Source organism: Hypanus sabinus, chromosome 16, assembly GCF_030144855.1.
Source record: "Hypanus sabinus isolate sHypSab1 chromosome 16, sHypSab1.hap1, whole genome shotgun sequence".
Classification (NCBI taxonomy): Eukaryota; Metazoa; Chordata; class Chondrichthyes; order Myliobatiformes; family Dasyatidae; genus Hypanus; species Hypanus sabinus.
In genome coordinates, this window is record NC_082721.1 from 87121003 (window position 1) to 87133990 (window position 12988).

Genomic DNA, 12988 nt, shown 5'->3' on the forward strand with positions numbered 1-12988 from the left:
TTCCTGAGATTTTCACACGCAACAGGCTCTAAAGTTTACAGAATGGTGCGAAAAATGAAACATCTTTTTAGCAGCTGTTTTGTGGGTGAAGATACCTTTTTAATGGGAGAGGTTAGAGGAGAATTGCCAGACTGATCCAAGCTGACAGGAAGATGACAGTAACTCAAATAACCATACTTTACAACAGAGGTGAATGCACAATATGTCAGACCTTGCAGTGGATAGTATACAGCAGCAGAAGACCACACTGGATTCCAAAACTATATCAAATAAAGTGGCCACTGATTGTATATATGCATCATAAGTATGCTGTACATCTGGCCAGAAGCACAGTTTTATGTTAGGAGCCACAGTATGCCTTTCTGCTTTGGTGCTGTGACTTTTGAAGTATATAGAGACTCTTGACTTTTAATTGAACCTCGCATCTTCATTATAATTAAATATCTCATTCCTCTTCATATCTCTCTCTCTCTCTCTCTCTCTGTCACTCACATACTGTCTTTCAGAATGAAGTTTAATATCACCAACATACGCTGTGAGATTTGTTGTTTTGAGGCAGCGTTACTTGGAATACTTAAAAAAACTATAAATTATAATAAGAAATATTTTAATAATTAAGTTTTAATTAAGGATTGCAAAAATTAAGCAAAAATAGTGAGTTAGTGTTCATGGGTTAGTTCATTGTCCATACAGAAATCTGAGACAGAGTGGAAAAAGAAGTTTGTAAATTGTTGAGTTAGTGTCCCTTTCACTCACACAGAAATACACAGACACACAGAAAGTTTCCTCCCTCTGTTCTATCTGTTTCCTCACAAATGGCAAGGTTAATACATGAGGAACATTTGATGGCTTTGTGCACAGCTGTGTGTGCTGGAGTTTAGAAGAATGAGGAAGGATCTCATTGAAAATGATAGAATATTGAAAGGATGAGATAGAGTGGATGTGGAGATGATATTTCCCATAGTTGGAACCTACACACTAAGGGAAACACTAGGACCAGAGGGCACATAGAGGGATGTCCCTTTTGAACAGAGCTGAGGAGGAATTTCTTTAGCCAGAGAGTGGAGAATCTGTGGAATTCATTGCCACAGACAGCTGTAGAGAGCAAGTGATTGGGTATACTTAAAGCGGAGATTTATAGGTTTTTGTTTAATAAGGACAACCAAAGTGATAGGAAGAAGGCAGGACGAAGGCGTTAGAAACATAAAAAATCTACAACACAATATAGGCCCTTCGGGCCACAAAGCTGTGCCAAGCATGTCCCTACCTTAGCACTACCTAGGCTTTACCCATAGCCCTCTATTTTTCTAAGCTCCATGTACCTATCCAGGAGTCTCTTAAAAGACTCTATCATTTCTGCCTCCACCACCACCGCCAGCAGCCCATTCCACACACCACTCTCTGCGTGCGTACATCTCCTCTGTACCTACTTCCAAGCACCTTAAAACTAAGCCCTCATGTGCTAGCCATTTCAGCCCTGGGTTGAGAGGGAAAATAAGACAGCCATAATTGAATAACAGGGCAGACTCAATGGATCAAATGGCCTAACTCTGCTCCAACATCTGACGACCTGAACCATTGACAATTTGTTTCCTTACTCAGATGCTGCCCGATTCACTGAGTTCCTTCAGCAGAATGTTTGCTATTTCTCCACACTTAGGAAATGCATTTTGGCCTGACAAAGCAGTGGCTCTGCTATTAAAACTGCCACTACAGAGCCCCAGGTTCAATTCTGACCTCCCGTGCTTTCTATGTGGAGTTTGCATGCTCCCCCAGTGACTGTGTGGGTTTCTTAGGGAGCACCAATTTAGTTAGCTCCTCGTGTGTAGGTTAGTGCTGTCTTTGAAGGAACTTGATGGGTCTGTGAGGAAAATAAAATGTGATGAAAGTAAAACGGGATTTTGAGGGCTAACATAGATTCTGAAGGCTGAAGGGCTTGTCTGCAATCTGTATTTCTTCATGAATTAATCTAAACTTGCTTTAGAATCTGGGCCTCTGTACTTCCCTCTGTAACGGTATTCTCAACCTCCTTTCTGGGACCACACAGTCAGTGCAGATTGGTGATAACATCTCCTCCTCGCTGACAATCAACACTGACACACCTCAGGGGTGTGTGCTTTGTCACTGCTTTCCTCTCTCTACACCCATGAATGTGTGGCTAGACACACCTCAAACAGCATTTATAAATTCACCAATGATACCAATGTTGTAGATAAAAAATAAAGGAGCTAGCTGTGGACTACAGGAGGAATGGAGATAGGCTCACCCTTATTGACATCAATGGATCTGGAGTAGAGAGGGGAAACAGATTGAAGTTCCTTGATATATACGTCACAAAAACACAGCAGCGCTCTTTCACCTCAGCTGGTTGAAGAAGTTTCGCATGAGTCCCCAAATCCAAAGGATTTTCTACAGGGGCACAAATGAGAGCATTCTGACTGGCTGCATCACTGCCTGGTATGGGAACTGTACATCCCTCATTTGCAGGACTGCAGAGAGTGGTGTGGACAGCCCAGAGCATTTGTAGATGTGAATTTCCCGCTATTCAGGACGTTTACTGTGACAGGTATGTAAAAGGGCCCAGAGGATCATTGGGGACCCGAGCCACCCCAACCACAAACTGTTCCAGCTGGTACCGCAGCATAAAAGCCAGGACCAACAGGCTCCAGGACAGCTTCTTCCACCAGGCTGTCAGACTGATTAATTCACATTGACATGATTGTATTTCTAAGCTATATTGACTGTCCTGTTGTACATACTATTTATTACAAATTGCTGTAATTGCAGATTTCACATTCAGATGGGAGGTAGCGTAAAGATTTTTACTCCTCACTCATGTGAAGGATATAAAAAATAAAGTCAATTCAATTCAAACTCAGATAAGGTCGAGGAGGAGTACAGGGAGTGAGGTGCTGTTTTCCGGCTGGCCAAGTGGAATTGCAGCTGCAACCTCACTCTCAGTGTCAGCAAGTGCAAGGAATTCATTGCGGACTTTAAGAAGAGGAAGTCAAGAGTGCATACAGCAGGGGCAAGCAGAGAAAACAACGAGCTGCTCCACATTTCTGAGTGTCATCACCTCAGGGATATTGATGCAGTCATGAAAAAGACACACCATTGGCTCTAGTTCATTAGGGGTTTGAGGAGATTTAGTACATCAACAAAGATGCAAATTCCTTTCGCTGTGTGGCACAGAGCTTTCTGACTGGCTGCATCACAGCTCCTACACAAGAGACTGCAGAGGGGTGTGAGTTCAGCCAGCTCCATCACGGGCACACCCCCCCCAAGTCATCTTCTTCAGCTGATGCCTCATGAAGGCAGTATTCCTTACTATGGATCCTCACCATCTGGGCCATAGCCTCTTCTCGTTGCAGCCATTTGGGTGGAGATACAAGAACCTGAAAGCCCACACCCAATGATTCATCAACAGCTTTCCCCCCCTCCCCACCACCAGCAGACTGCTGAGCGGTCCATGAATCCTCTCCTTTTGCACTATTTATTTATGAAGTAACTGAAAGTAATTTTGTCTTTACACTGTATTGTTGCTGCAAAACAACACATTATACAACATTTTATGTTGTATAAAGCAGAGATAATAAATAAAATTTTGATTCTGATTCTGGTTGCCTACTACATATCTAGTGTGTGGAATTTGATCAACACTTCCCCGTTCTTGTGGATGCCTGATTAATTTATTTGTTGCACGCATTTGCTAGGATTAACAATCAAAGCAATTATGATACCTGGAAGATGATAGTGAAGGTTTGTTTCCTTGAGTTTGGACTTCCCCTGTGTTACCAAGGACTCTCACAAAAGTCCAGCCACTACTTGGAAATTTGGCAGCAAGTATGCCATAAACAGGAAGGTGTATGCTATGAATGAAGTTCTTAATTCGCTGGGTTTATAGCTGAATGAGTCCTGCCCTCAGCTCCACCTCTTGCTCCTTATAACCTTTGAGTCCATAAATTCATCCTCTCATTATTGAATATGTTTAGTGATAAAACATTGTCAACTCTCTGGAATTGAAACTAATAATTTAGAGATAAAGACATTAGTTCATCTTCAGTGATTTTAGACCCTGGTTGTTGGGGAAAAGTTGGCAAGGGGCATTTTGGGTAGCAAGATGAACGAGATAAAAATCAATCTTCTGTAATGAGCAGCAGAATCAGAACCAGAATCAGGTTTATTAACACCAAGGGTTTCAGCCCGAAACGCCAGCTGTACTTTTTTCCAAAAACGCTGCCTGCCACAGAGTTCCTCCAGCATTTTGTGTGTGTGCTCCGATTTCCAGCATCTGCAGGTTTTCTCTTGTTTATTATCAACACCAGCATGTGTTGTGAAATTTGACACACCACTAAGGAAAAAATAGTTTAAAGTTCAAAGTAAATTTATTATCAAAGTATGTATATGTCATCATATACTACCTCGAGGTGAATTTTCTTGCAGGTATTTACAGAAGAACAGAGAAATATAACAGGATCAGTGAAAAACAACGTGCAAACAAAGAGTGACAAACAACCAAATTACAGAAGAAGGAAATATGTGTAAAAAAAATAGATAAGTAAATAAATGAAAAGCCAGATCGATAGATAAGTGGATGGATAGATAGATACTGAGAACATGGGCTGTAGAGTGCTTGAAAACAATTCTATAGGTTTGAAATCAGTTCACTTGAGGTGGTTCAGGACCCTGATGGTTGTAGGGCAATAACTGTTCCTGAACCAAGTAGTGTGGGACCTAAGGCTCCTGTACCTCCTGCCCAATGGCACAAGAAGCTGCTGATGCTGGAACCTGGAGCCCATACATAAAATGCTGGAGAAGCTCTGCAGGTCAGACAGTACCTAGGGAAGAGAAATAAACAGTAGGAGTTCTGAGGCAAAATTCTTCACCTGGATTGAAAGATAGATTGGAGTTAGCTAATATGGAGAAGAGCTGGTTGTTCACAGCTGGATCCAGGTGACAAGGGGTGATAGGGAGATGGAGGTTGGAGAAATAGCACTAGAATCTGGGAGTGGTTGGGTGATAGTGATAAAGGGATGATGGAATCTCATTGGAGGGTATATACTCAAATGGTAAAATAGTACAACTGAGGCTGACAAGGGAAGTCAAAGGTATTGTAAAAGCAAAAGAAAGGGCATACAAGAAAGCAAAAATCAGTGGGAAGACAAAGGATTGGCAAGTATTTAAAAACCTACAGAGAGCAACTAAAACAATCATTAAAAGAGAAAAGATGAAATATGAAAGCAAGCTGGTAAATTAAATAGCAAAGTAAAAGTTTTTTCAAGTATGTTAGAAATAAAAAAGAAATGAGAGTGGATATAGGACTGCTAGAAAATGAGGCAAGAGAAATAATAACGGGGGAGCTGTGGAGCCAGGTCGCTGGGTGTTGGGTGCATTTAAGGCAGAGATTGATAGGTTCTTGATTGGACATGACATCAAAGGTTACGGGGAGAAGGCTGGGAACTGGAGTTGAGGAGGAGATTTATAAAAAGGATCAGCCATGATTGAATAGCGGAGCAGACTTGATGGGCCAGATGGACTAATTCTGCACCTATGTCTTCTGGTCCTATGGCAATGTATAGCATGGAGTGAAGTGAACGTAAATGGGGGAGGTGTTGAGGTTACAGGAGTGTTTGAGTGTGGGGGGGGGGAGGGGAAAAGATATGGTAATGAGGGCCAAGTTGATCAGGAGAGGAGAGAGAAGAGAAAAAGGATAGAGAAAGCTTTCCCTTTGTTGTTTGTGGTTTGGAACAGCTTCTCTTAATTGTATTTTTAAATCTCCATTCAAACAGTAATGTTTAAGAGACAGCAAGATAGGCACATGAAGAGGCAGGAAGCTGAAACACTCAGAATGGTCCACGTGTAGTTGAACTTGGTATCATGGTTGGCATAGGAAGTGTGGACTGACTGACCAGTATTTCTGGAAGTGACCACTGTGTGTATATTTGTGATCTTCTGCTGTTGAAGCCCATCCACTCTTTTGCACATCTTCCTGTTCGTTTGAGTTACTGTCACCTTCCTATCAGTTTGAATCAATCTGGACATTCTCCTCTGAACTCTTTCATTAACAAAGCGGTTTTGCCCACAGAACTGCCACTCTCTGGATGTTCCTTTGTGGTTTTCACATCATTCTCTGTAAACTCTAGAAACTGTGTATGTGAGGATTTCCCAAGAGATCTGCAGTCTCTGAGAAAATCAAACCATGGTCAAAGTCACTTAGATCACATTTCTTCCCCATTCTGATGTTTGGTCTGAACAACAACTGAACCTTTTGACCATGTCTGCATGCTTCTCTACATCGAGTTACTGCCACATAATTGGCTGATTAGATGTTTGCATCATTGAGCAAGTGTAGAGATGTACCTAATAAAGTTACCACTGCATGTACATTCCCAGTTGACTCATTTTGTTTCACACAAAATGCTGGAGGGACGTCAGCAGGTCATGCAGCAATTATGGAGAGGAATAAACAGTCGACGTTCAATAAAGAGTCTCAGCTCGAAATGTTGACTGTTTATTCCTCTCTAAAGAGGCTGCGTGACCCTCTGGGTTCCTTTAGCCTTTTGTGTGTGGTGCTCACAGATGTGGTTCTAGCATCTGTAGAATCTCCTGAGTTTGTGGAGGGAACTTCACTTTGTATCTAACCCATACGCTGGGAGTGTGTGATGCAACAGTTTAGAGGGAGTTTCTCTCTGTGTCTAACCTGTACCCTTGGAGCATGTGATGGGATACTGTAGAGAGAGCTTCAACCTCTATCTAACCCAGGCATGGGCAAACTACGGCCCGCGGGCCATATGCAGCCCATTAAGCTTTTTAATCTGGCCTGCAGAACTTGATGAAATTATATTAATAAACCTTGTTAACGTTTTTTCTCCACAATTCTGGCGTTTTCCCAATAGATGACGCACTCTATATACATTGACCTTTGTTGAGGTGCAGCGTATTATTCCACATTTGCGCTTTACTCTTTGTTCAGCTTGACCTATTTGTGTGAACAGGCGTTCAGCGTCATGAACATCAACAAAGTCAGCCACAGATCCAAGTTAACTGACCAACACCTCAGATCCATCCTGAGAATCGCCACAACAAAACTAAATCCAGACTTTGATGCGCTGGCTAAAAAGGGAGACCAACAAAACTGTTCCCACCGAAATTAAAAATAAGTTTCTTCATTGTGTTATGTAAAAAATGCATTTGAAAATAATTTTTTCAATAAGCCTTACATGTTACATGTCATTTCTGTTAAGTGATGGACATGAGTAGTGCGCAGGTGCACGTACGTTCTCAAAATAAAAAATGAGCTCCAGATCAAATAACGCGCTCCGCATACTGGCGCGCTGTCATTGTTCTGTCTTTGTGCTGGTCGTTGTTGAGTTTTGGCACAGGGGGCAATTGAATAAGAAGGAGCAGGACAAGTAGACCTGCATCTCCTACCGTTTTTGAAATAAAGACAGTCAGGAGGAGAGTGATGATGATAATATCTTGAAGGACAACAGAATTTTCAGTGCTTTAAAATAATAACTATTAAAAAAAGCTGTATTTTATTCATTTAATTTTCAGTGTTTTAAAAGTCATTTCAATAAATAGCTAAATACCATGGGACTTCAAAGACAGATATTTTGTTGTAATGCATTTGTTCATTTTCAATTGAAATTAAAGCACATGGTTTCTACATATCCCATGATATTTTATTTTCTCTTATGAGGTGTATTACCAAAACACTCTGTCCATCTGCTCCTGGTCCGGCCCCCCTATCAAATTTTAGAACCCTTTGTGGCCCACAAGTCAAAAAGTTTGCCTACCCCTGCTCTAACCTGTACCCTTGGAGCATGTGATGGGATACTGTAGAGAGAGCTTCAACCTCTATCTAACCTGTACCCTGGAGTGTGTGATGGGACAGTGCAGAGGGAATTTCACACTCCATCAAAATCATATGGTAGTCTCGGCCTGAAATGTTGGCTCTTTATTCCTCATGGTAGATGTTGCCTGATATGCTGAGTTCCTCCAGCATTTTGCGTTTGTTTCTCTGGATTTCCAGCATCTCTTGTGTTTGTTCATTTTTAATATTTCTTGTCTTACAGTTTCTCTGCCTCAAGAACATTAGGACATTTTTAAATGCTTGCTGTGATAAGTTCAACATGAAGAAGAGTGAACTATTTGAAGCCTTCGATCTGTTTGATGTCCGAGATTTTGCTAAGGTATGCTTTCTACTTTCAGTGCCCACTTTGTTTGGCAAAATTCTATCTGGCATGAGTATTGTTGGTGTTAAATTTCAAATTTCTTGGTGCACTTTAGCTATTTGGAAACTGAAAGTGTGTTTATATTGTAATTTGAGGACTGTAGGAATGGTTGAATTATTCTTAACAGGAATATTGTCTGTGTGTTTGTTTGAAATGATCAACTGATTTCTCCTAGAGAGTGACACCATGGATCTTACTTTAGAGAGGAATTGATTGTTCATCTTGGTAGCCTAGATACCAGGTGATTAAAAATAATAATGATTAATTATCTGCAAGGTGCAATTAGCATTGGGTTCCAGTTACAAATGGCTCACGAATAGTGGTATCAGAACAGATTAAGAGAAGGAACAAATAACTTTCTCATGAACCATTGGGTCTCTCCTCCTCTTCTTCTGCTTATATCATCACCCTTCTGGGGCATAGGCCATGAACAAGAGCTCACCAGAATTTTCAGTCCTGGGCAAAAGGTTCCACTTCCACCACACAACTTCATACATCTGAGTGATGATCACTTCATCTCCCAGTGATGAGGTCTTTGGAGCTTCTGTGGGCGTTTCTGTAGCTCTGCGCTTTAATGGGATGGTTGCTAGCCCCATGCCCACCTGGGCTTGGGACTGTCTGTGGCAGTTATTGGGTCTCTCAGCCAACAGAATGCCAAGAGAAGGAAGCCATGCTTCTATTCCTGACGTACGTTGCATAGTACAAGGTTTGGTAAAGCCAATACCAATCACCGAGACAGAGCATATAGATCAAGAGATCTTTATTTGTCATGTATAACAAAACATACAGTGAAATGCGTCACTGGTGTCAAATCAAATCAGTGAGGATTATGCTGGGCTTCTGGAATTGACATATCGTGCCTGCAACTCACTAAAACCTCAGCAAACCTCATTAGATTGTGGTGCTGCCTGGCACATTACAAACTGCAGGACTGCTGGGGTGTGCACTGAAACTTGGTGCAGCCAATGCAAGGGCTTTGTGGTGAAGGACCACAGCCTGGACATTGGGGATCTGAGTTGGGTGGGGAATCCCCTTAAACAATGAAATGGGGGCCACATGAGTGACAATGATGGTGCAGTTTTAAAGTGTTAACCCCACCGAAAGGCCATCAGGATGTGCAGAAGGCTGAACACCCACAGTCAACATTTTAGGAACAGCTTCTTCCCTCTGTCATCAGATCCCTGAATGGACAATGGAAACTACCTCAGTATTTTTTCACTAGTTATCTATCTATTGGAACTTATTGTAACTTTTTACGTCTTACTGCCACAAGACAACCAATTTCACAAGATATGTCAGTGATAATAAACCTAATTCTGATTCTGAAGTGTAAACCTTACAGAAATGGAAGAATGGGCTGGAGTGTATTGATCATGTGACTCGGATAACATAGAAGAGTTTGGCACTGTGTTTTTTTTCAGCATACATATTTTCTTATGAATAAATTTAGTTAAAAAATAACACATGACCAGATTTGAAAATGCCATCAGTGCCAACTGAATCAGTTTTATGTATTTTGTAGGATTCACAGTGTCAGGCATCCACCTCTGGGTGGGACCTTGACAATCTCCAGCCGTATTTTCTGTCCTTTGATGCACTTAAGAAGTGGTGAATCACTAATAATAACGTTGATAGTGAAATTTGGAGGCTCGAGGTTGTGGACGAGGAGTGATGCTGGTCACTCACAGGCCAGCAGAAAGTTCAAATGCAATGATTCTTAAGACATTTATTGATTGAAGATAATTTATTATCTTATATTTATATTCTGATATTTCCTTAACATAAAGAAAGAGGCTATTTGTCCCATCGTGTAAGTGTCAGTTCTCAGAGTACTTCCATTCGCCACTTATTTCTCTCACATGCCCATTACCACTCCCCCTGATATTCCTATCATCCACACTGAGGGGTAATTCACAATGGCTAGGTAATTAGCACATCTTTGAGAGGTGGGTGTATCCAGGTGAAATCCCTGTGGTCTGCTGAGATCCCTCAGCATTTTGTGTGTGTTGTTCTGGATTTCCAGCACCTGCAAAATCTCCTGTGTCTATGATTTGATACTGCATGGTGAAGTCTCTTTGACGTACATCTGCCCTGAAAAAGTTGAAGTGTTCTATTCGGTGGCATTTGCACAGTTTGTTATCTTCTGCACTCTAGTTGATCTTTCGTTGATCCTGTTATAGTTACTGTTCTATACATCTGCTGAGTATGCCAACAAGAAATTGAATCTCTGGGTTGTGTGTGGTGACATATCTGTACTTAAATAATAAAACTTATTTTGAACTTTGACCTTTGAAATACCTCTGATGGGTGGACGGGCAACCCCAAGGATCCTCTTAGCAGTCCTCAGAATCCTTTGTAGGAACTTGCAGTCAGGTGCCTTGCAATTCCCGAACCAGACAGTGATACAGCTGGTCGGGACACTTGATGAGGTTCCTGTAAAAATTAGTTAGAATAGGGGAGGGACGCAGGTGGAGCTTCGCTCCCCTCAGTCTCCTCAGAAAGTGGAGATGCTGCTGTGTTTTCTTGACCAAAGAGGTGGCTGTGGGACCAGGTGAGATCGTCCGTGATGTGCACTCCTAGAAACTTGGTTCTCCCTACTCTCTTTACAGGGGAGTGGTGTATGTGCAATGAGGAGTGGTTAGTCCACACCTTTCCAGAATCCACAATCATCTCTTTAGTCATGTCCACTTTGAGACTCAAGATGCTGTGCTTGCACATCCTACCAGCTGCCTTACCTGTTGATGAGGCCAGCCACTGATGAGTCTTTGGCAAACGTCATGATTCAGCTTGAACTGGATCTAGCACTACAGTCACTTGTCAGCCACGTGAACAGCAGGGGGCTGAACATACAGCCTTGCGGAGCAGAGCACCAGTGCTCAGCGTGATCAAGCTGGAGGTGTTTCTGCCAACACAGACTGACTGTGGCCTTTCTGTCCAGGATTCAGTTACGGAGAGAGGTGCTGAGACCTGGTGAGGATAATTTACCCACCAGCTTCTGAGGGATGATTGTATTAAATATCGAGCTGCAATCGATAAAGAGCATCATTTTCCAGGTGGAACAGGATGGAGTGGAGTGCAGAGGCTATGGCATCATCAGTGGTCTCATTTAAATGATAAGCAAACTGGAAAGGGAGCAACGTAGCAGGAGGATGGGATTTAATGTGATCCAGAACTAATCATTCAAAACGTTTCATTATAGTTGAGGTCAGTGCCACTGGATGGTAGCCATTGAGGCCGGTTACTGCTGCCACCTTGGGCTCTGGGATGATGGTGGCCACCTTGAAACCCGAGCAGACAGTGGACAGTGGACTGTGCCATGGAGATGTTGAAGATGTCTGTTAGAATCTCTGTTAACAAGGCTGCACATTCCCTCAGTACCCGGCCAGGTATATTGACTCCAGCAACTTTCCCTTCCAATGACTGGTTGCTAGTTCCCTGTTTTCTCTCCCTCTTCTTTATTAAATAGATTGCTCCCCTTTAATCCAATAGGGACAATTCACAAATACAAAATGAAATAGGGGCAGGAGCAGGCCATTTGGTCTCTCAAGCCTGCCCTACCACTCAGTATTGTCATGGCTGATTTACCTCAGGTCTTCCCTCCTTTTCTGTGCCACTTTCCCACATCCCTCAGTTCCTCAAGCTTTCAAATATATATCTCTCTCTGCCTTCAATATTCAACTATTCATCTTCACCACCCTCTGGACAGAGAATTGCAGAGTGACACCATCCTCTGAGAGAAGGAATTTCGGTTTTAAATGGCTGGCCCTTTGTTTTGACTTTTCCGACAGTGAGTTCCTGAGTGTTGGGAATCTGAAAGGGGATAACCAATATCTTCACTATGATTGTAGCTGCTTCTGTGGATTCTTCAGCCAGAGGTGTTTGAAACTTCGCAGTGATGTCAACACTGGTACAATATACTTGCAGCCGTTCCAGCTTCCCAGATAGAAGGCAGTCGCGGGGTTCTTGGTGAAGGGGGGGTTCAGCACCCAGCATCTTCTCCACTCAGACTGCACCAGCCCTTCAGAGAGCATGCACCATTTTTTTACAGATAGACCATAGAGAGCGTCCCCATTAGATGTATCATAGTGTGTTATGGTAACAACACGCCCAAGAGTGTCAGGGAATGTGAAACACAGCCCGCTTCTATCGATTCTGTCTACGCTTCCTAGAAGCAGCCTGTATCATCGAGGACCTCTTCCCATCCCTGTTAATCACTTCTCTCCCCACTCCTGAGAGCACGTACAGCGGGCTTGGGTATAAGCCTCTGGCCCACCTTATCAGATTCTTCAATGGATGTCTCTCGTGCTGCAGACGAACTATTGACCTCGTCGTGGCCCTTGCATTTCTGTTGCGTACTTGCGCCGCGACTCCTCTCAGACTGTAATATTCCACATTGCAGTCAAAATTCAAGATTGTTTATTGTCAATACATGGGTGTAAAGGAGAAAGAACCAATTGGATCCCGTGCAGCATAACAAGAATCACAGCAGGCATAAACACACAATGATTTAGATATAAAAACAATCTGATAAAACAAACACTGAGTGGCTGCTTTATTAGGCACAAGAGGTCCCAAATAAACTGAGTGTACTTTGACACTGTGAACTTTGAACATCAATAACATTTCAGAGTTTCTTAGATGGGCACAAGGATGAAAGGAAAATAAGATGGAGGGCTAGGTGTAAAGTGTGTGTGACAAATGGCCTGCACTGTGCTGTACGGTCCAAAGCTTCATGTTTTACATTCTATTTC

At 42.5% G+C, this 12988-nt stretch overlaps 1 protein-coding gene across 1 annotated transcript in view; it reads left to right on the forward strand.

Moving 5' to 3' along the window:
• LOC132406553 (proto-oncogene vav-like) overlaps positions 1-12988 on the forward strand; it is a 168353-nt gene that overhangs the window by 37828 nt on the left and 117537 nt on the right. The window contains exon 2 of the mRNA XM_059992375.1: positions 8079-8195. Within this exon, the coding sequence (XP_059848358.1) occupies positions 8079-8195 (117 nt within the window). The remainder of the gene's footprint in view (positions 1-8078; positions 8196-12988) is intronic.